Source organism: Doryrhamphus excisus, linkage group LG2 (assembly GCF_037039965.1).
Source record: "Doryrhamphus excisus strain RoL-2023G ecotype Guam linkage group LG2, RoL_Dexc_Guam_v1.1, whole genome shotgun sequence".
Classification (NCBI taxonomy): domain Eukaryota; kingdom Metazoa; phylum Chordata; class Actinopteri; order Syngnathiformes; family Syngnathidae; genus Doryrhamphus; species Doryrhamphus excisus.
In genome coordinates, this window is record NC_136358.1 from 9,282,677 (window position 1) to 9,305,000 (window position 22,324).

General features: G+C 40.3%; 2 protein-coding genes across 3 annotated transcripts in view; one reads left to right on the forward strand and one right to left on the reverse strand.

Annotated features, from left to right (window-relative positions):
* Nucleotides 1-917: 917 nt before the first annotated feature.
* On the reverse strand, nt 918-14,269 carry LOC131126029 (serine/threonine-protein phosphatase PP1-beta catalytic subunit). Of its 2 annotated transcripts, none has more exons than XM_058068164.2 (8): nt 14,023-14,269; nt 4,234-4,365; nt 3,925-4,155; nt 3,740-3,844; nt 3,586-3,657; nt 1,444-1,595; nt 1,247-1,381; nt 918-1,180 (listed from the first exon to the last, which is right to left on the reverse strand). In XM_058068164.2, the coding sequence occupies exons 1-8, from the start codon at nt 14,072-14,074 to the stop codon at nt 1,076-1,078; spliced, it is 984 nt and encodes a 327-aa protein (XP_057924147.1). In that variant the 5' UTR covers nt 14,075-14,269; the 3' UTR covers nt 918-1,075. The 2 variants fall into 2 exon arrangements, with proteins under 2 accessions (XP_057924147.1, XP_057924148.1); XM_058068165.2 differs by lacking the exon at nt 14,023-14,269 and adding an exon at nt 6,043-6,192.
* A 3,758-nt stretch (nt 14,270-18,027) lies between these two features.
* The window catches only part of rela (RELA proto-oncogene, NF-kB subunit a), a 10,516-nt gene continuing 6,219 nt past the window's right edge, over nt 18,028-22,324 (forward strand). Inside the window, exons 1-3 of the mRNA XM_078797265.1 lie at nt 18,028-18,234; nt 19,382-19,417; nt 21,054-21,199. Of these exons, the coding sequence (XP_078653391.1) occupies nt 18,228-18,234; nt 19,382-19,417; nt 21,054-21,199 (189 nt within the window). The 5' untranslated portion in view covers nt 18,028-18,227. The remainder of the gene's footprint in view (nt 18,235-19,381; nt 19,418-21,053; nt 21,200-22,324) is intronic.

Genomic DNA, 22,324 nt, shown 5'->3' on the forward strand with positions numbered 1-22,324 from the left:
GTACCTGCAGGGCGCTATCAGAAATTCTTTATTTTTTGTACTTCAAATACTTTAAAAAAAAAAAAAAGCCTAACACTTACATTTGGTATTAAATTATGCAAACTGAACAGTGATTGTGAGAAGACAAAGTGAAGCTTAAAAACAAAAGGATCCCAACACAAGACTCGAGGATATGCAGGACAATTACTTATCGACTATCAATGCTAGTGGAAATGTATCAAAGTCTGACCATGCATTTTGTTTTTTCAATTGACCAATAGGTTTTCAAATGAACCAGTTCTTCATGTTCAATATTTTAAGTTAAGTGTGCAGGAGTAGGGTGTACTAAGGTGGGCCTCATAACATTTCTTGGCAGCCTGTAATAAGATAATTAGTACTGCAGTTGGGGCCCTCATAGCGGTACCACATCCCAAATGCATGCATGCCACCAACACACGGGAAAAGCTGATCTCTTCTCTGAGAGCCATAATTCCCACTCCCCCTTTGGGACTGAATGACAATTCTTTTTTTAAAATACTGTTCTCTGAAACTACTATTGCTAACATATGCTAGCCGGTAGTGATATTTTTTTAGCAAAAAAAAAGTTTTATTTGGACTCGAGGGATAGCACTTTTAGTAAAAATATCCAGAGACTTGCAATGCAACCGTATTGGTCAATGTGCATTTTTGTTGAACATGTTTAAATGTACTAGATATTTGGCTTGAAAAGCTGCAAAATAAAAGTTTTTTTTTTGTACAATCGATATTATACACTTTGTGAGGCAATTCAAAGCTGCTCTTAGATTGGCTTTATTAGGACAGTTGAGAACAATAAGAGAAGTGCTTTATTTCATTTGAGAGAATCCTTGTTTTTAGTCTGTTTGACAATAGAGATTTAAGGCACATTTTCATAAGATGTAAACACAAATGACTAGAAGTTTTGTTTTAAACACTTTAATGTTTGAAGATTACACTGCGAACAAACAAAAGTGACAGCAATTCAGTTTGGGGGATAAGAAAGAAAAAAGGAAAGTAATATTAATCACTTTGTGTGCTGTGAGAAGCTGATAGACCATGTTGACCGTTCTTCTGTCCTTCATCGCTTCTTGGGAGGTTGCACTGTGCGGGGAGGAGTGACGGGTCGGCCGGAGTTCATACCCCCGTATTGGTACTTTGCTTTCTTCTCAGAGGGCTTCAGGATCTGGAAAAAAAACAGAATTTAATGTGTGTGTGCTACTCCCTGTCTGGACAGAGTTTGTCCTGGCACCTGGAAGGAGCACATGAGGGTCTCATCCACGCTCATCATGCCACCAGCGTTGTCAAACTCGCCACAGTAGTTTGGTGCGGAGAAGAGAGTCACTAGTTGCCTCTTGGCGAAGAACTCATAACCGTCTTCCACCACCTGGCGGCATCACACACTGTCACCGACTTGGGACTACAGAACTTCCAAGTTTGATCATATACCTGGTGGGCCCTACAGATGAGGTCCAGGTCATGCCGGTTGAGGAACTTGCTGACCACATCGGCTCCGAATGTGAACGAGACCCCACGGTCGTTTTCGCCCCAGCCCTGCACATCCTTGTCAGGGTCTGACCACAGCAGGTCACACAGAAGGCCTGGAGGGTGGAAGAGACATTTTAATCCTCTACCCAAATCCCTGTGTGTATGTGTCATGTGTGTGTGTCTTGACGTGTGTACACTGCGTCCCCATTCCAGACCATAAAAGAGGATGTGTGGGAGAAGGAGCTGAGAGATGACCTTAAAAGGAGAAGAGTCTGGTTTCATGGCAACAGACAAAAGTCTCACTCCTACAGCTTTTCTAAACATCAGGTGACATCCACGCTCTTCAACAGCACACACAATTGTAATAACTACAATAATTTGACATTTACACTACACCAATATGGTTACGCAGTCTATGTTGTCTGATCAGCGGCTGCCGCCAGGGGGTGCTGTTTCCGACCACAACGGACCGCCGAACAAAAAAAAATGAAGAGTGGAGGCACCGTTTGAATTTAAAACATCAGAAGTGTTGCAACAGCGCCTCTTACTGGTGAATGGTGGCACGTGCAAGCTTCTATAGCAAGCGACATGGTGAGTCACGTTTTTGTACTACTAAAGATATTTGATGATGTCACGTTTACTGTGTTTATATTTTGTCATTTCCGATGTAAAATGAATTGGAAAGTGTTCCCTCATTGATATGAGCCCACACTGCACTATGGAGTAAATCTTTGTCCACGTTAATACACTTTCTTTTTGGCACTTAATTGGTAATCATTCATGCACAATATAGACTATCCCGTCACCAAAGTCGACACTCACCTGTCGTTCCCCTGTCAAACTGTGTTTTTTAAAGGTAATATTTTAGGTTATGGTAACCATTTTGTTGTCAATATGCTCTTTCCAATTGTTGCTACGTGGCTTATGCTAACTGCTGGGCCTCATTAAGTGTAGCACACTGCACCTGTGACGTGTTCAGGGCCATCACGTACATTTTGAGCGAGTTAACTTTTCATGTTATGTAAATTGGATTATAAAGGATTTCATTCTTTTGTCAGTGCACCTATAAAACTAATTATAAAATGTGAAGGTTATTTTAAATTTGAATTAGAAACTATACTGTGGTATACGTCACAAGCGACTGAAAAACTTTTTTATAAAATGGAATTCAAGCTTCTGTGGAAAGTGCTCAGAACTTTGGTCATGGCTAAGTCGATGCTCACCTGTCAAGGAGTCCATAATCCACCTGACTTGCATTAAAGTGACAGCATTGCAATTCCCCCACATCAAAAGTTGTGGACCGTCACACATGGACAAGAAATGGCGTTAATATATAATACATAGAATAGCATGTGATCAGAGGGAGGCTGGTGAAATCAATAACCTGATCAACGTGAATGTTTTCATGCTTACATTTGATGAGCTCATTCTAAGGAGTTGACAAATGTTTTGATTCCCAAATGATGTAAGCTTACTTTTTCCAACATTATTTTTTGTGGTAGTTTTTTTCCCACTTTTCTGACCTATAAATGTAGTTACGTTATATTCTCGTGTTAAACCATGGAAAACTTTCAGATAATGAGGTTGCGAAAGGCTGTTACACAAGGCCCTTTTTAGGAAGGGTGAAGGGTCCGTTGGTCGAACCTCTGCTACAAGAGGTTTGATGCGGTTTTTGGTGTGTAGTCCAAAACGGCTGAATTAATAAGTAATTCCAGGAGTTTGTCCACATCTTTATGAATAGGAGAAGATAAGCTAACATGCCAACAGTTTGTTACATGCAATAGCGTACAAGAACCGAGGCAAAATCTTCGTCAAACCAAATCATACCCAGGCAGGGGTGTTCGAGAACCTTGGGTCTACTGTTCCTGAACAACTACGGCAACAGAGGAGTGTCTCCAGAAGAAGCACATTAAGAACATTGACTTTAATCCCATTGAAAATTTGCGGAGAGAGCTGAGCAACAACCTTGAAACCTTCCGGGTTTTGGGAAGTATCTGCAAAGAGGAGTGGATGAAAATCCCTCCTGACCTCCATGCATCCAGGATTTCTCCATCAAACACTAACTTATTTCTCTATTCACCCACAGGTTACCGGTTAACGTACCTGTGTCTGGCACGTCTGTCGGTCTCATGATGCGTCTGATCTGCTCCATCGACTGCAGATCCGGAGAGAGACCTGAAAGACATGACATCATCACCAGCTGCTTTACAGCCCCCCCCCCCCCCCAAAAAAAAAACCCGCATATCATGCAGCATACCTCCGTGACAACAGAAGATCTTCTCGTCCACTATGGCAGCAATGGGCAAACAGTTGAAGCAGTCAGTGAATGTCTTCCACAGCTTGATGTTGAACCTGCGTTTACCTGAGTGACGAAAAAAAAAGAGGTACAATGAGTCAGGAGGTCAAGGTGTAGAAATGCTTCATTGAGGAACGTGTGCTTACACTCATCGTAGAAGCCGTAGATGCGGTTGATGGAGGCGCACTCATGGTTGCCCCGTAACAGGAAGAAGTTCTCAGGATACTTGATCTTGTAGGCCAGCAGTAGGCAGATGGTCTCCAGCGACTGTTTCCCTCTGTCCACGTAGTCGCCAAGAAACAGGTAGTTGGCCTCTGGAGGGAAGCCACCATACTCGAAGAGCCTCAGTAGGTCTGTGTACTGCCCGTGGATATCCCCTGCATGGAGGAGGATCCATAAGGGGCCGACGGATGACAAGCGTAGTATGGAAGGATGGTTGTCAGGCGAGGACTCACCACAGATTTTGAGCGGCGCCTCCAGCTCCAGAAGGATGGGCTGACTGAGGAAGATCTCGCGGGACTTGATGCAGAGGCCACGCACCTCAGCTTCTGTCATCTGGACAATCTTCCCTGGACGACATCCTCGCACTAGGAGGTGAGAGCAGCGTTAGAAGATACATTTTGTCTCCTCCGCTAATGGTGGGCAAAACCGTTCATTTCAGTAAAAAGATCTGTTCATTTTGGTCGATTGGTCGTAACCCTTTGATCTCCCCCTGTGCATAGGCCCGGTTAGCCGTGTGGAGTCCGTCCGTTCACTCGCGTTCACGTTCGTTCCGACTCAACAGCGCAACAACATGTGAAGACTAGTGGTGTGTCGGTTATGAACGAACAGTCAAAAAAACTAGTTCTTTTTTGTGAACGGAATGAACGAGGTCACCGAGGTCTCTCTGTCTTTCAGTCAGCTAACCCCACCCACCCACAGAACGAGGCGCGACGATAGGTTAAAACAGGCAAGCACTCAGATAGTCCCGCCCTGAAAAAGGAACAGTGAACTGACTCTCCAGCCAATCAAAAAAAGCATTTGCAACTGAACAGACTGACACAGGGTGCAAAAATGTAGACTCTCCAAAAACTAGACACTAATTGAATTACAATTGAATATTTTCTGTGACATTTCTTCATTTGCATATATTTATTTATTTATTGAATAACTGCATGCATGACTGAACACAGGCCATTATAAGGTGGGCAAAAAAACCCAAAAATTCATTCATTCATTTTCTACCGCGTATCCTCACGAGGGTCGTGGGGGTGCTGGAGCCTATCCCAGATGTCTTGGGGCGAAAGGCAGGATACACCCTGGACTGGTGGCCAGCCAATCACAGGGCACATATAGACAAACAACCATTCACACTCACATTCATACCTATGGACACTTTGGAGTGGCCAATTAACCTAGCATGTTTTTGGAATGTGGGAGGAAACCGGAGTACCCGGAGAAAACCCACGCATGCACGAAAAGAACATGCAAACTCCACACAGGCTCCATCTTACCCCCACGACACTAATGAAGATGAGCGGTATAAAAAATGGATAGATAGATGGATGGAAAAGATAAGGACTTTTAAAATGTCAAATCAGTAAGAACCCTGCTGAAATATCTGCTGCATTCAAGCACCAGAGTTACTTTTCCTACTAAATGATTAATGTGTTTTTATTCAATTTTCATTTGTGTCGTACAAGAGGAACAACAATGCTGCACACCTGAACGGTGAAACCTGAAGAGCGAGACCCAGACATAACCAGCTAGCTGTCAACAGAGCAATTTCACACCCCTCCCTCCCTCCCTCCCTCCCTCCCTTTGAGCACAGTGATGACGTATGCAGGCCAAGCACTTGGCTCAACTGACAGTCAGGCTTGATATAACACACACAGAGATCCCCTTTCAGTCACTGGGTTGAAGTGGCTGCAGCACACTCCGCTATTTGTCAGCCATGTTCTCCATACACACAGTGACCTTGAATGCAAGATCGTAGCACTACCAGCTCATTAGGTTGTATCTCAGCACATCTTTTATGTGATACCTGCAGTACCTCCGGTGACCATTAGGACTACAAACTCTCACTCTTCATTCATCTATTTTCTATGCCAGGGGTCTCAAACTCAATTTACCTGGGGGCCACCGGAGCTAGGTTCAGGGTGAAGCCGGGCCGCATTTATTAAAAACTGGGGAAAAAAAATCAATAAAAAAAACTATGTGCCTTCTTTTATATTAGCGTTTGCTTGCTAACTTGCTAACTGCTAGCACTGTGTATATCCACTCACTCCGTCGTCCCCACCTCCACGTACTGGGACAAAGAGGCTGAATAGCTGGCAGGAGGTTCGCTCTCTCCTTTCATTCCACTATAGAACCAATGCGCACTGACACATGCAGAGTGAACCCTCTTGTCATCCAGCCTGTATGATATAAAGAAACAAGGAAAACAAACAGGCATATATCCATGCATCCATTTTCTGTGCCGCTTAGTCACAAGGGTCACGGTGTATGCTGTAGCCTACAGGCATATATGCACATGTCAATTTATTGAGGTTGGGCTGCACGGTGAGGGAGTGGTTAGCGCACAGGCCACACAGCTCAGGGCAGGGTTTTCTCCGGGTATCCTACATTCCAAAAACATGTTAGGTTAATTGGCGACTCCAAATTGTCCATAGGTATGAATGTGAGTGTGAATGGTTGTTTGTCTATTTGTGCCCTGTGATTGGCTGGCCACCAGTCCAGAGTGTACCCCGCCTCTCGCCAAGGACAGCTAATAGCCTCCAGCATTCCAGCGACCCTTGTGAGGATAAGCGGTATAGAAAATAGATGTATGGAATTTATTGAGGTGGCAAAATTAGCAACTTTGTTTTTAGTTTTTTCTTTTATTGTTAATCAATTTATCGATTATCGTGAGGCCGAGACGGGAGTCTATTTTTTGTTTTGGTAGGTTGCATGTTTATATAGCCATAGAACACAACATTCTGTTCAGTCAAAAAAAAAAACAGGTTGAATTGGTGATAAACCCCAGAGAAAGTTTTCTGAATATCCTTACAGATTGTGAGTGGAAGCTAGCAGGGTTTGCTTGTGTGGTTGTGTGTGTAGGACTTTATATACTTTATATATATATTATATATTTTCACCACATTGAATTTTACGGCTTTAATGTAAGGAACGTTTTACAGTGCCCGGTGACCACATGGAAGTTTTGAATGAAAAAATATGAGAAGTAGGGCTGCACGATATTGGTAATTAGTGCAATATGCGATATTGGTGTCTAATTTTGCGCTAACGATATTATTGCGATATTTTTTTCTTCCCCCTAAAAATATAATCTGCATGAACCATATTTTAAAAAATCTATCTAAACAACAGAAAACAAGCAATTAAGCTCACAACTCAATGACTTTCAAATGTAAAAAAACAAATGTTTACATTTATGTTGAGTCTTGCCCAAAGTTGCTTATTCCATTATTTTGCAAACTAAAAATGACTCAAGCATTTCAAACGCTGCATTTACTTGCATTAAAACACATGAATATGTTCATGTGTGTTTTTCATTGTTTTTCATGCAAACTGGAAAGAATTTGATGCAAAAGCTTTGACAAAACCTTAACATCTACATTCAGTTTTTGTACCTGGAAAAATACAATCTTTAACCTTAAAGTGCAGTCTGCAAGCATTTTGATGCAGAAGCTTTGCCGTTTTGTTCCTATAATATAAACATTTTTAAACTTCCCATTCACCCAATTGTACACAATTCCCAAAGATCAACCGTATATCACAATCAACGGGCTGGTGACCCCTACACTCTACTCTAGTGCATGTCTTTTCTGTCAAAAACCAAAGCGTTTTACTGCTTTATCGACATTGGCACATGACGGCTCACTGGCTGTGAACTAGCATTGGCATTGTGCAGACTTATGCCACACAGCCTGAAAACATTTGTAATTTCTCCAAGTAGATTGCATTCATAGGCATTCAATAACAGGAATGTACTAAGTATATTTTTGGTTTGTTCTTAAGCACATTTGCAGCAAAGTAAAGGCAGAAAAGAGAAACGTATTACAAGGTTGGCTTCTCTCCTGCGTGGCTGCTTTCCAAACGAGGTTTAGGAGGTCAACTATTTCTCCACTCATTTTAGAGAGGTTCATCTGAAGAGCGAGCAAACCAGACCATATATGGGTGTCGCTGCATGGTGGGGATCAGGAAGTGAGCTGCCAGGGCCCTAAGAGGGAGTGCTGATGGAATGAGCGCGAGTCTAACTAGCGCACTGAGCGAACACCACTATCAGTAAGCAGAAGGACTGACCTGCATTAGTCAAAGTGTCAGAATGTGTTTCCCGTCTGAGAAAGAATATAGCTGTATCAACTGAATGAGCTTCTATTAGGTCAAGAAGCGATGACTGTGCAACACTGTGATAGAAGTTGAACACGCCCCCTTGCAGTGAGCCAAACGCAATGGCATTTCTGCACAGGCCCTTGTGTTTCCATGCTGGCATTTCCCCACCACAAGCAAATGAGCGTCTTTGTGAGGCTGATGAACGAAACAGGGGAGGTCGGGGAGTGGGAGAAGTTGGGAGACAAAAGGTCTGGAGGCGGTCCAGAAGAGGGTTCATCGACCCCCTTTTGCCGGTGCCCGTGCCAGGGGGTGAGTGCTCCTACGGCACACAGTCTCCGCAATTGTTTGCAAAACACCAGGTTATGCCAGCAGAATGTAGAGTTACAGATCCAAAATAGTATCAAAGGAGAAAAAAAACAATGGGAAACAATCCTTAGACACAGTATGCTACATCTCATTAAAATGGAAAAAAATAAATATGAGGTGTACACTTTGAGATTCTACATCTCAAGTTGTACATCAATCCATTAATCCAATTTAAACGGGACCTATCATGCTAATTTTTCAACCCTTTGTATTGACTTATGGTCTCCAATAGAGAAGCTGCACACAATAGCCTGCACAGAAAACCTTTTAGATTTTGCAAAATCTGCACTTATTCCAGCTTTATTTCGCCACAACGGTCTGATTTAATTTATCCCACCCACGACCCACTCTGCTCTGACGGTCACACAGTGCTTCCTAACTATGAACCATATAAGGTTGACCATCACCAAGGGGCAGTTTTACCACGCCTTTTGAAACCGAGCGTTTTGAGCCATCCCAAACTTCTTTCAGGGCTCACTTACCCAAACTTTGGCATCATTTAACACGAGAATACAACATTCTAACTACATTTTTGGTCAGAAAAGTGGAAAAAGCAGAATAGGTCCCGTTTAAGTCAATATATGCTAAGCTAAAATAGCCACATCTTTGTGTATAGATGTATATAGATGACAAAGCAAATAATTCTGTTTAATTGAATTTTGTTCAGCTTTTTTATTTTAGCACTTATTTTACTTATTTCATCACCATCAATTGTGTGTTTTATAGTATATATATATACACACACACACACACTTTCACACTTCATTGCTACAAAATCCCCTTGCAGATACAATTACAATAATTATTATATTATATTATAGACTGACATTTTCAGAGTCTGACTCGATTTCAGAGAAGCGACCAAAAATTTGAAGTCAGTGCACCCCCATTGAGTACCTAACAAGGCAGACAGCACCTTTAAGTCCTTGATTAAAAATAGTCTTGTCTGGGGTTGTAGTGTTGAGAGATGGGAAATTTGGCATGATACAGTAGGCTAGCAGCAAAAAATAACAAGGATGATGATGTTTAGAACAATGGAACCCACTTAAAGGGGAACTGCACTTTCTTGGAATTTTGGCCATCATTTACAATCCTGAAACATGAATACATATATCTTTCACTTTTCTGTGCTTTATAGTGCAAAAAAACAAGGTAATATGAGCTGGCTAACAATGCACATTATTGGGACACACCTAAAAACAGCCCTCTAAAAAAAATAATGTTTTATATACATGCTATGATCATGCAAGATCATCATATTTTGATGCTTTAAAACATTACCATATCATCAATTTATGATGCCTCTTTCCCCCAGGCAGAGAATATTACTAGGCAAATCAGGCAATAGTAAAACATACACACACACACAAAACAATTACTTACAATGTACACTCTGATTGGGATGCCGACTGATGGAATAGCTGTATCTTTCAGCACAAGACATGTGCTGCCTGTTGAGCTGGTAAATTAAAAATAATCCTTGTGTAAAAAAAAAAACGCTGAGAACTTTCAGAACGTTCGGACAAAGTAGCTGTTAGCATCAAAGTAGCCGTGTCTCTCTGACGTTCATTTTAGCTACCTCATATTAAATTGTTTTCTCACATTATAATGCACAAAAATGTATATTCATGTTTCACATAAGGATTGTGAATGATGGGCAAATTCCAAAAGAGTGCACTTCCCCTTTAAGTCGTCCCCGCTTATGTCATCAAATCTAACAATATGGACTCAACAAGACTGGGCCCTCTGTGTTTTTTGTATTACTAAAATTAACACATGGTCGACCGCTTCTGTTTACATAAAGTTAAACACCCAAAGAAGGTAATTTCAATGCAAAATCGGTTTCTGTCAACATGATGTTTCAGTAGGTCTCATGAGATCTCATGTAATCACACAATAAATGAAAATTAACTAAATTTTGCCAGCCTCCATACATACAATACATGTTTTCCTTGTCTCTCGCCCCCCAACAGGCAGAAAAGGATGTGCATTGGTTCAGCACCTAGACACTTCATACATATATCCAATGGCAAACAAGTGACACTTTACAGTTGCTTTGTTTCTGTGAGAGAGGTGGGGCCGTTAGCATACACCCACTGCAAAAGAGTGGAGCTACGTGAAGAGCAATCTAAGGAAACGAGGGGAAATTATGCTTGCAAAACTAAATGCCACAGCACCACCATTGTGGGAATATAAATACGGAGCAAGGTGAACCCGTCAACACGGACAAGCCAGTATGTAGAATTCATTCATAAGTGGTAGCAACATGAAAGGGAACAAAACAAACTGGCCCACCTCAGACACATCACAGTTTTCCAATCTGGGGGAAAAAAACTCCACATCGATTTTCTCCTGACACACAGCTTTTTATACAATTGAAAAGCCAGCATTTCAAGAAATGCAGCAAATGTTAGACAGTACAAATTAACAATTCAAATACCTAGATTATGAAAAATAGTCGATAATAGACTTTTTTTTCCTGCTTCGTGAAAATATTTATTCATTAACTTTTCAAAAGTAAACATTTGTAGTGAAAGTGTACTCCTGTAGAAAGAAACTTATTAAACATATTAAAGTTGATTGGGATCAAGTGGTTAGTGCGCAGGCCTCACAGCTAGGGGACCAGGGTTCAATTCCACCCTCGGCCATCTCTGTGTGGAGTTTGCATGTTCTCCCCGTGCATGCGTGGGTTTTTTCCGGGTACTCCGGTTTCCTCCCACATTCCAAAAACATGCTAGGTTAATTGGGGACTCCAAATTGTCCATAGGTATGAATGTGAGTGTGAATGGTTGTTTGTGTCCTGTGATTGGCTGGCAACCAGTCCAGGGTGATACACACTTATGCTAGTCAACAACAACAGCAGCGACAACACGACGTCTGCCCTCATTGGGATGGCTGTGTCTTCCAGCACAAGACGTGTGCTCCAGTCCTCAGTAAAAAATGCAAACCAGCATCTTGTTGAGTCTGGGTAGCAAAATCCACTCTTCCGTCTGTGAATGATGCTGAAACTAGCAATTAGCCAGTCGTCTTGTTTGTTAACTAGTATCAATACATACATTAATTTCTACCGCTTATCCTCGCGAGGGTCACGGGGTGCTGGAGCCTATCCCAGCTGTCTTCGGGCGAGAGGCGGGCTACACCCTGTGGACTGGTCACCAGCCTATCACAGGGCACATATAGACAAACAACCATTCATACTCACATTCATACCTATGGACAATTTGGAGTCGCCAATTAACCTAGCATGTTTTTGGAATGTGGGAGGAAACCTGAGTACTTGAAGAAAACCCATGCATGCATGGGGAGAACATGCAAATTCCACACAGGAACTCCTAGTTGTGTGGCATATCATATCAAACAATTCATGGAAGTTCATTTAATCGAAAAAAAAATCCAGTTAGCGCATGATTTAAACCATCCCAGATATTTTGACCCTTACTTTTCAAAGCATCAAAATTCAAACAGGGAATTGGAATCGGAACCGGAATAGTTCAAATTGCCCAACCTGAATCACTTCCCTTACAAAAAAAGTATAAACAGGTTGTTGCTATCGGACTTGAAGTTTTATAAAAACATGTAACAACATCTTTGGTATTGAATGAGAATAGAATAGAATAAAGCTTTTCATTTTCGATATCGATTATGTTGACAACCGCTAATGTTGATGTGAGTCAGCCAGTCCAATGGGTGTCGACATAAACAGGTTCTACTGTACTAAAGTTATTAACAGCACAAGTGAGGTCAAATACTGTCACTGTGGGCCGGAATTGTAAAATGTCAGTGAATCAGGTTGAGCCAGTTGGCTGCCGGGAAACCAGACACATGAAAGCATGTTGCTGTGACCAAACACCTCAGATATCACATTTTTAGCTTGTTTGCCTCAGGTTGCATCTATTCTGAACTAAGGATGGACCGATACATCGACCAGCCGATATATCGCGCTGATATTTGCGTTCTTTACTTGAATCAGTATCGGCCGATACACGCGGGGGTTCGCCGATGTATTTTTCAGCCGCATGAATTACAGACAGGCATACGCCGGGCAGCTTTGTGTTGACAGAAATGTTGTGCACATGGTTGAATATTTATTATATTTATTCCTTTTAAAGTTGATAATGCCGCTTAAATGTGTGTTTAAGAAAGCGTTTACATGTGTTTACATTTCAATAAATATTTGTTTAAAATTGAGACCTGTAATATTTGTTATCATTATCATTTTTTCATGTAAATTGAGGGCGCAAAAGCAGTATCGACCACAAATATCGGCCCAAGCAAAAGTATCGGCATGGGGGTTTATGTTCATTTGTATCAGGGACAGCTGCTGACATTTAATAAGAGCAGCATCTATCTGCTGTCACCGTTGAAACTAAAAACGTGTATAGATATAAAAATGTGTGTGTGTATACACTGAAGTGTTGGCCATAATAAAACATGAGTAAAATCAATATATATATTTTGAAAATTAAGTCATGCATGCCAGAATAAAGTTGGAATTTAAAGGACAACTGCAGCTTTTAAAGAGCACAAAGCAACACAGACTGCATCATCAGTCTGATATCTTTAAATGTCCATTTGAGAGGGAATTACGTGCTGTGTATTGTGTAAATATTGCAGCTGTGAAGCAAAGTTCGCATGTAAACACAACAAACCACGTGACATCCCCATCAGGGCACAGTACCCAGTCTGGAAAACCATCGTCTTTTAAAATATTACACCAGGACGGCCGAAAAAATGCGACATTACAACTACACGGACTACTTGTCTTTTAAAAACATGACAACTTTCTAGGAATCACCCATTCAAACACCAGACTGACAAAATGCAACAGACGCCTGTCAAAGAGTAGGTTTTTGTTATTTACCGACGCCAAACAACTATGTGGACACTTCCGGCATACTTCATTAACCCGGTGGCTCTTTTAAAGTGCTTTAAAAAACATTAAACATTTTAGAAAACCCCATCTCAGCGCCAGACCCCGTTAGGAAAGCCTGCGTTTCGACTCAGGACGGGCAAAATGTAACAGGGGCCTGACGTATATTTTTATTTTTTTTGCAAAACCAAACAACTGTGTGGATACTTCTGCCGTACCTCATTACCCCTGTGACTCCCCTGTGTTTTTAAAAACATGACAACTTTTTAGTAGTGACGCGAACCACAATGTTCCCGCCCATCAACCAGTGTGTTAATTTCAACGTAGGGAGCTTTATAAGAATACATTTACTTTGTATTATACATAATGTACTAATACTGTTGCTATATTACGTTAATAATAAGAATGCCGGTGACATTCGCCGACACTCGACCGTATTGGGGTACTAACAGTATGCGGCTAACAGTCCACGTAAACAACATGGTGCAAAGACGACAGAAATCATATTAAATACAAACATAGTAAACTGAAGTCTTAAATGCGGACTAAAGGTGTGGCTAAGACATATTTTCACCTCGGCGACGGTTACACGCATTTAGCTAGTCGTCCCTGCTTCAATACGGATCCATTAAAAGCAATTCATGGCTAAAATAGCACACAATCCGCTATGGAAAAAAAGGCGACTTAGACTCACCCTCCAAAAGCCTGGAAATCAACGAGTCGACATCCAACTCCCCCTCCGCCATTTCTGTTCGGAGGAGCTCGCTTCCACTGCAGAGAGAGTGAGAGGAGGCTCGGAAAGGCACCGCCTCACCGCCCCCAAACGCACCGCCAACCTAGCCCCATTCCGCTGGTTTATGACATTTATCGCACGCTTTTATAACCCTTTGAACACGTAAACAAAATAACACGACGAGGGGCGCCCAAAGACCTGTCACAAGTACACCGAGGGTCATCCGAGTCGAGTATTTTTTATATGACGTATTTATACATAGTGTTAATTGGGAACATTTGTGGTATCCTATAATTTTTATGGGTTCCTGAAGGCATCATTTAGCTAGTCCATTTGCAACAAGTTACAATATACTGACATTATAACATGTATATTTTTTATTTTAAAATATAAAGTACAATAGAAATGAATGCATGGGTAGTGTGAAATTAAGGCATGATGACGTATTATATACGTTTAAATGTTGTCACGCAAGCTGTGTTTGGTTTACTTGTGTACAGTGACATCTCGTGGCTAAAAAAATTACTAGTTTTTCTCGGTATACTGTCCGAGTCGATGTAGGGTTACTTACAAGTAGAGGTCGGATCCTGAAATACATAAAATACAGCAATAAAAATATTCAATAGAATAATTAAATACGTCTTCTTTGCCGAACTTTCATCCCTGTAGTTGTCTTGCACACTGGGTGGTGTTGAAGGAAGTAGACGCAGGCTTTCTAGGAGGGGAAGTCTCAATAATCATTGTCTAAGCATATCCTTTCACGTGTTAAAGCAGGGGTCTCAAACACGCGGGCCGCGGGCCAAACGTGGCCCGCAGGACACTAGTTTGAGGCCCCCGCCTTGATATGAAAGTTTAATGTTAGTGCGGCCCGCGCAAGTTTGATATGGATGCTGTATGATATCATGTACCCAGAAAAAAATATTACGTTTGATTAATGTTCATGTTAAAGGTTAAATAACTGTTAATAGTTATCCTCCCTATCCGTGTGGAAGTGGCAAGTTTTTGGCTATTTAAGTTTAAAGGAAATAACTTGAAGGCTACCGTTTAGGTCGCCAGCGCTCTAGTTTGCGAGTTAGCATGTGTCTCAAGACCCTGCAGTTGCGCAATATGTTGTAAATAAAATAGTATAAATGTGACTATAGTCGTGTTTTGTCATGTCTACAGGGCTCTAATAATGCTTTGTTAATTTTAATCTGAAAAAATAATTTGTCTACCCACCAACTATATGTGGTTTCTTAAGTTTTTATTATTTGGCGTTTTATTATTATTATTATATTTATTTATTTATTACTGATTGATTGATTATCTTTATTCTTGATTTGTTTATTTATTTTTCATCTTATTTTGTGTAGAAAATAAAAATTAAGATATTTGAGAACAGTGGAATGTTTTATCAGAGCATTTCTTGTAGAAAATTGGAACCAAGGCGATGTTTTTTAAAATTTTTTGGTTTTAATAAATGCGTTTTTTGTTGTTGTTTTTTTTTGGAAAACCTGATGCGGCCCAGTCTCACCCAGACCCGAGCTCCAGTGGTCCCCAAGTAAATTGAGTTTGAGACCCCTGTGTTAAAGAGTACGATCTTTATCCTTCATGATTATCGCTGCATTTCAGCAGCCTTTTAATGGGCATGCAGCCAATGTTGACTTCTCCAGATGTCTTCGTACATGTCTAATTTCACTTTCACTTTGTTTTACGCCCTGCAACCAGACGGATCTGCCTCGCTGCCTCGGAAGTTTAAGTTAAATACAATGGAACTTAGTGTCATAATTTGTTCCTGCAGGTCTGACTCAAGCCAAAACCCACTCTAACCAAATCAGTTTTCCAATAAGAAATCCCATTTTGTTAACACAAAATATCTTCTATGTTGTTTTACATATACAGAACAAATTTGGTTACATATAAATAACGTATGAAATGGAGAAATAAAAATTGAAAGTTACTTTAACCTTCATTGAATATGTGATTGTTGGCAAAGATGCCATGTGGTAGCGAGATCCACATGGACACCACCTTCTTGTTTAGTTATAAGTTATTCCTTGAATTCAATATTGTTTCTCACCTCGTCCCTTCCTATATGTTTTGATTAAAATTTTACTCAATACAAGTACAAATACTTTTCTTACCTCAACAAATACAAATATAAATACAAATACAGGCTGCGTTGCACACCCCTACAGGGGTATTAAACTGTGGAAAAACCATCAGAGAGAGCAGAATGGGGCCCAAACAGCACAACAGAAACACCAAAAAAATGCAGAAACATACGGAAAGGCATTTTCTTCTGTAATATCAAATATCAATTTTGAAACCTTCATATATTCTAGGTTCATTGTACATGCAGTGAACTATTCAAAACCTTTTGTCTTAATTTAGATTTTTATGGCAAAGAGCCAAGAAAACCACAAAATCCATGTGTCATAATGTAAAATATTTTGACAGTATTCAATTACTCAGTCTCAAAGTCAGTTTGCAAATAAAAAAATAAACATCTGACCTTGGCTTTGGATAAAAATAATTGGACTGTTGGCCATTAGTCCAAGGTCCTGTTCTATGACAAAAGCAAATGTTCTCTCTCATTTGGAAATCAAGGTCCTATAGGTCTTGAGGAAGACTGTAGAGGCACAGGACAGAAGCTGCCCAAAGTCCAGTGTGACATTTCCTCAGTCTGTGATGATTTGGGGCACCATTGGTCCAAGCGCAGAGTCAATACAGCATGCTTCCATCTGCTGAAAACCTTTTTGGAGATGCTGACCAACATAACATGGCACCTGCCCGCAGTGCCAAAACCATTAGTAACTGGTTTTTACTGACAATGGTATTTCTGTGCTGGACTGCCCTGCAAATGTACATTATCTGAACCCCACATATAATCTGTGGGGCATTGTGTAACACATCCACAGTGCCACAGGCTGATTGCCTCCATGCCAGACCAAATTAAAGCAGTGATTTGTGCAAAAGTAGCATTGAATGTAGTAATTAAACATCATTGCAGTGTATTGAAATATATGTATGATAAATCCATTTTTTAAATTGTTTTGATGAAGTATTCACATTTTGTGACACAGACTTTTTGGTTTTATTAGCTAAATGCTATAAGCATTCATTCATTCATTTTCTACCGCTTTTTCTTCACGAGGGTCGCGGGGGTGCTGGAGCCTATCCCAGCTGTCTTCGGGCGAGAGGCGGGGTACACCCTGGACTGGTCGCCAGCCAATCACAGTGCTATAAGCATCAAGATTTAAAAAAATAAATAAATAAAAGGCTTGAAACAGTAATAAATCTAAGCAGTATAAAGGTTTGTTTTTTTGAATGATATTGGAGAAAATGAACTTTTACACAGTATTCTAATTTTCTGACAAGGCTCAGTAGTTGAACACATCTGCCTGATATTGGTACTTTGACATGCTAAAAGTTTATATAAGTGTTATACATGAAATTGTACACATCAGTCTTATAAAGTATTGGTACATTGGCTCACATCCATACACTTTTTGAGTTCCTTGCTCAATCCATTCATTTTTTTAGCAGGAGGAATAAACAGGAAGTAGGAAATCGAGTGAAATAAGAAACCAGACTATGACTTAAATCGGGAGTTATGGTTTTTGCCTCTCCCACTCACAATATCTTTTTCTGGGCCTTGGTGTGCGTCATCTGGGTATTTCCGCGCTGCTTTCAGTGGGCGTCGATCAGCCGTATACTTTTTTTCATTAAGTTAGACGAAACACAACGAGAAGTTGACAAGCTTGGGATAATAAAATATAAGTATTCACTTCCGGTTATTTGCATTGCCATACTTCCTGCTTTAAATGCTTAAATTGCTATTACGTAATTATGATCAATGCAATTATGATTGCGCATTACTCAAGGAACAAGACATTGCCTATTGAATGTTTACTCACAAAGTGTGTTGCGCAAACTACCTCAATTACATCGATGGTCTTAACGGAAATTGCGTGTATTGTCTTGACGCAAGCTTGACACAGTGTCCCAGTGCATTGCAAGAACATAGCAGAGGTGGGTGGAGAGAAAATAAGGCGGCCACACTAGCAAACAGCTTAGTCAAGAAGTTTTTTTTTTTTCAAAAAGTAACACTCCGCACGATTTGTTGTTTGAAACATCTTTTGACAAATTGAAGAGGGAAAGAGTCCACAGGGTCTTTCGTAGCCATGACAGGTAAGCACACTTTTTATGTGAAAGTGGACAGGGTGTTGTTTATGCGCCATGGGGAAACCCCCCGCTGCCCACCACACAGTCGATGTCAACGTTTCTTATTCAATTCTGACTTTTCCTAAACCGTGATGACATTAGCTCTTCTGGAGGTGATCAACCTTCCTGGTATGAATGTGAGCTGGCCAGAGGCCTGTTGTAGCATGCATTTCCTACTACTACGACCGTCGAGGCCCCAAACACGGTTTGAAAATGATGCAGTTTGACGTTTCGCTTCCTGTTTGAGGTGTCGTATTATTGCTTTCATCCCGATCCAAAGGGGTCTTTGCCAAGCTGAGAAACGCTCCTGTAGTTCGGCTTAAGAGTGGAGCTGTCAGATAATAGTGGACGTGAATGAAAAAGCCGTGTGTGTTACAGGTGGTTAAATCCAGCACGGCTCGGTTGGAATGGACGCGTAGCATGTGTTTTTTGGGAGCGTATTTTGTGGCTGGAAGTAAACACTCCAGTTTACTCTCACACCGTAGGAACTAAAAATCGTTTAAACATAACTTTTTCTCATGCTGCTGTGTCTTTGGCCCGCGTCACATTTTGAAAAGCTTGAACCGACATGATTTCCAGTTACACTAACTAGCTGACATCACAAGACACAGTGTAATGATGACAATAATACATTTAAATACAGTAGGAATTGCCATAAAATGGCACAAAGTGCATGAGTGACATGTAAAAAAAAAACTTGCACTTTGTCAGGTCAGGTATGTGTCCTACACATTACTTAGCTTCCCGTTTTGTTAACTTGTCACTGCCTGACACAACACAAACACTAACTTTCACTTTTACACATGCAGCCTCACATTGACAGGATGTCTTCCAAAAGTTGTAAACAGAAAGACACTTCCTCGCACCTAGCACCTGAAACTGGAGCACAGCATGGAGGCAGCGTGTCATTTAACACCATTTCTTTACTGCAGTCTTTGTAGTCTCGCTCTCTCTCTTACGCACACACACACACACACACACACACAAGTAAATATGTTCCTTTTGGAACCTTATCTTGCTGACCTTTCACCCCTTTGGACACTTCCGCTTGCGACAAAAATGTGAAGTGTGTTGTTGTCATGCATGTTACAAGTCATCCTTTTGTGTATTCCAGGTGTGTATGGATGGGGTCTGAACCCACTCAATCCAGGTAAGAGGAATATATTTCACCTAAAATGTTAAGCTGTTTATGTTTACATGCACCATATTTAGTTTAGTTTTGCAGCACTATCAACCAGAAGAACCAAAGTGGATGTCATTTTAAACCTATTAAAGCAGGGGTCTCAAACTCAATTTACCTGGGGGCAACTGGAGCTAGGGTCTGGGCAAGGCTGGGCCGCATCAGGTTTCCCCCCCCAAAAAAACAGAAAAATATACAAACTTTTTCAGTGCTTTGGTTCCGATTTTCTACAATAAAAGCTCTGATAAAACATTCCACTGTTCTCAAATATCTTAATTTTTATTTTTCTGCACAAAATAAGATGAAAATAAATAAACAAATCAAGAATAAAGAAAATCAATCAATCAGTAATAAATAAATATAATAATAATAATAATAATAAAACGGCAAATAATAAAAACTTAAAAAACACATATAGTTGATGGGTAGACAAATTATTTTTTTCAGATTAAAATGAACAAAGCATTATTAGAGCCCTGTAGACATGACAAAACACGACTATAGTCACATTTATACTCTTTATTTACAACATATTGCGCAACTGCAGGGTCTTGAGACACATGCTAACTCGCAAACTAGAGCTCTAGCAACCTAAACGGTAGCCTTCAAGTTATTTCCTTTAAACTTAAATAACCAAAAACTTACCACTTCCACACGGATATGGAGGATAACTATTAACAGTTATTTAACCTTTAACATGAACATTAATCAAAAGTAATAATTTTTTTCTGGGTACATGATACCATACAGCATCCATATCAAACATTAAACTTTCATATCAAGGCGGGGGCCGCGTGTTTGAGACCCCTGCATTAAAGCGTTACGGGTTGCACATAGGACTAGGTCAGGGGTCGGCAACGTTTATTATGAAAAGAGCCATTTTATTCCCTTTGCCCACTAAAGACAAGTAGCCTTGAGCCACAAAACATAGGTTTAAAACAACGTCTTATAACCTCAGAGAATACAACAAATAGAAGTGGGTGTGCAGGTGTAACGGATGCCAACTAGTAGGGTTATCATGGTATCATCTTGGTTAAACCTCACTACCTGAACAAATGTGTAACACAGAGAATTGACAGCCTGTTTTTTTTGGCTGAACAGCTGTGATGAGCTCACATGCTGAGACAATTAGGAGTCTCCCATGGTTTTGGTCGTCAAATTTGGAGAGAATTTTGTGGTATCAAAGTTCAGATAAGAAAAGACCAGTTGATTGAGTACTATTGCTAGTATTGGAGATAAACGTACATAAATGTATGTGTAAATTACTATAAACTTACCTGATTTGTTTACTCTGGTGCAAACAAGTTATTTAAATAATCTCTTAAGTTATTTTTTAGAAATGTCAAATAGTTTTGGGAAAGTATTACTTTTTTTCCTCCATGTTTACCTGTGTGAGAGCGAACTGAATAACATCTTGTTTGCTCATCCTTGTGCTCATCCAATCACCAGTCAGAATTCAGATGCATATTCATGGTCTGGCACAAAGTTGTGTGTATGTCCATCCATCCATCCATCCATCCAAATATACTAATCAATAATATATTTTGAGACAAATAGAAAATTGTCCTGTAGATTCACATGGTTGTCTTCTTCCTCATCTGTCAAGTCCAAACAGCGCACCCCTTCATTGAGATCATTGAGCAACCCAAGCAGCGTGGCATGAGGTTTCGGTACAAGTGTGAAGGCCGTTCAGCGGGCAGCATACCTGGAGAGAAGAGCAATGACACTACAAAAACACACCCAGCCATTAAGGTCAGCCCAGTAAACCTTATGTTGCATTGAATACCAGCACAAAGAGTAGTCTTTATCTGGAAGTCCCATTTTACTAGCTATTGTTGGCTTTTAATAAATGCCACTGTCAACGGTCTAACTATATTTGGGATGTTTAATAGCAGACGAGAGTGGAGAGAATTTGCTCATATTCGGGGGAAACTTATTTTTTTAAACTTTAATAATGATTTGAAGTGCATGAGAGAGTGGCGAAGAAAGCTGTTTGGCCACAAGGTTATTAATTAACAAGTACAGTACCTGCCAAAAGTAATATTTTAAAAAGCAAATATTTTATTATCTTTACATACAACAACACTGACAAAACAATACTTTGATGCAATGTGAAGTTGTCAGTGTCCAGCGTCATGAACCCTATTGAGCATCTGTGGGGCATCCTGAAACGAAAAGTGGAAGAGTCCAAGTCTCTGAAATTCACCAGCTCTGTGATGTAGTCACTAGCCACGTATACATGGACCCAAATATTCCAATTGCATTCGGTTTATTTTCTCAAACGGAAAGTTTGTGATTACATGGCAATATTTCAAATAAGTTTAACTGGAGGCTAATTAAAAGTTGAAAACCGTACCCTTGTTGTGATCCACCACATCATGCGGCGGAAAAATACATGAGCGAACCCACACGCGTATCGGCCGCTACCAATTCAAGTAAAGAACGCGAATATCGACCGGCCGATGTATCGGTCGATCCTTATATATACATATATACATACTAACTACATATATTGTACACATGCATATCCATGTATATACACGCATATGCACAAACAAACACAAATGCATGTATACATACTTGCGGCATCTGATTATTTATAGATATATAGATATATAGATAGATAGATAGTTAGTATAGATAGTATAAATATTAAAGTAAACAATACTTTGGGAGACATAATAAACTGAGGATAGGATACAAGAAGATGCAAAGTTTCCGTAAAAAATTCAAAATATACCTGTATTGTTTTTGTGACTCAGTTAAATAACACGTGTCTTTTTCCAGTCCTGTGTATTGTTTTAAAAGTACCATAATTTCCCGTGTATAAGCCACACCGGTACCGGTATACTTTGTGTGCTGGCAGGAAAAACCAGT

What these genes read in the sequence shown, in the direction of transcription:
- LOC131126029 (XM_058068164.2), bottom strand. Translation starts at nt 14,074, where the DNA reads ATGGCGGAGGGGGAGTTGGATGTCGACTCGTTGATTTCCAGGCTTTTG. An exon ending in GATTTCCAGGCTTTTGGAGG is followed by an intron (nt 4,366 to 14,022) that starts GTGAGTCTAAGT and finishes CTCACCTCCTAG; the next exon opens with TGCGAGGATGTCGTCCAGGG. An exon ending in CCCTCATGTGCTCCTTCCAG is followed by an intron (nt 1,181 to 1,246) that starts GTGCCAGGACAA and finishes TTTTTTTTCCAG; the next exon opens with ATCCTGAAGCCCTCTGAGAA.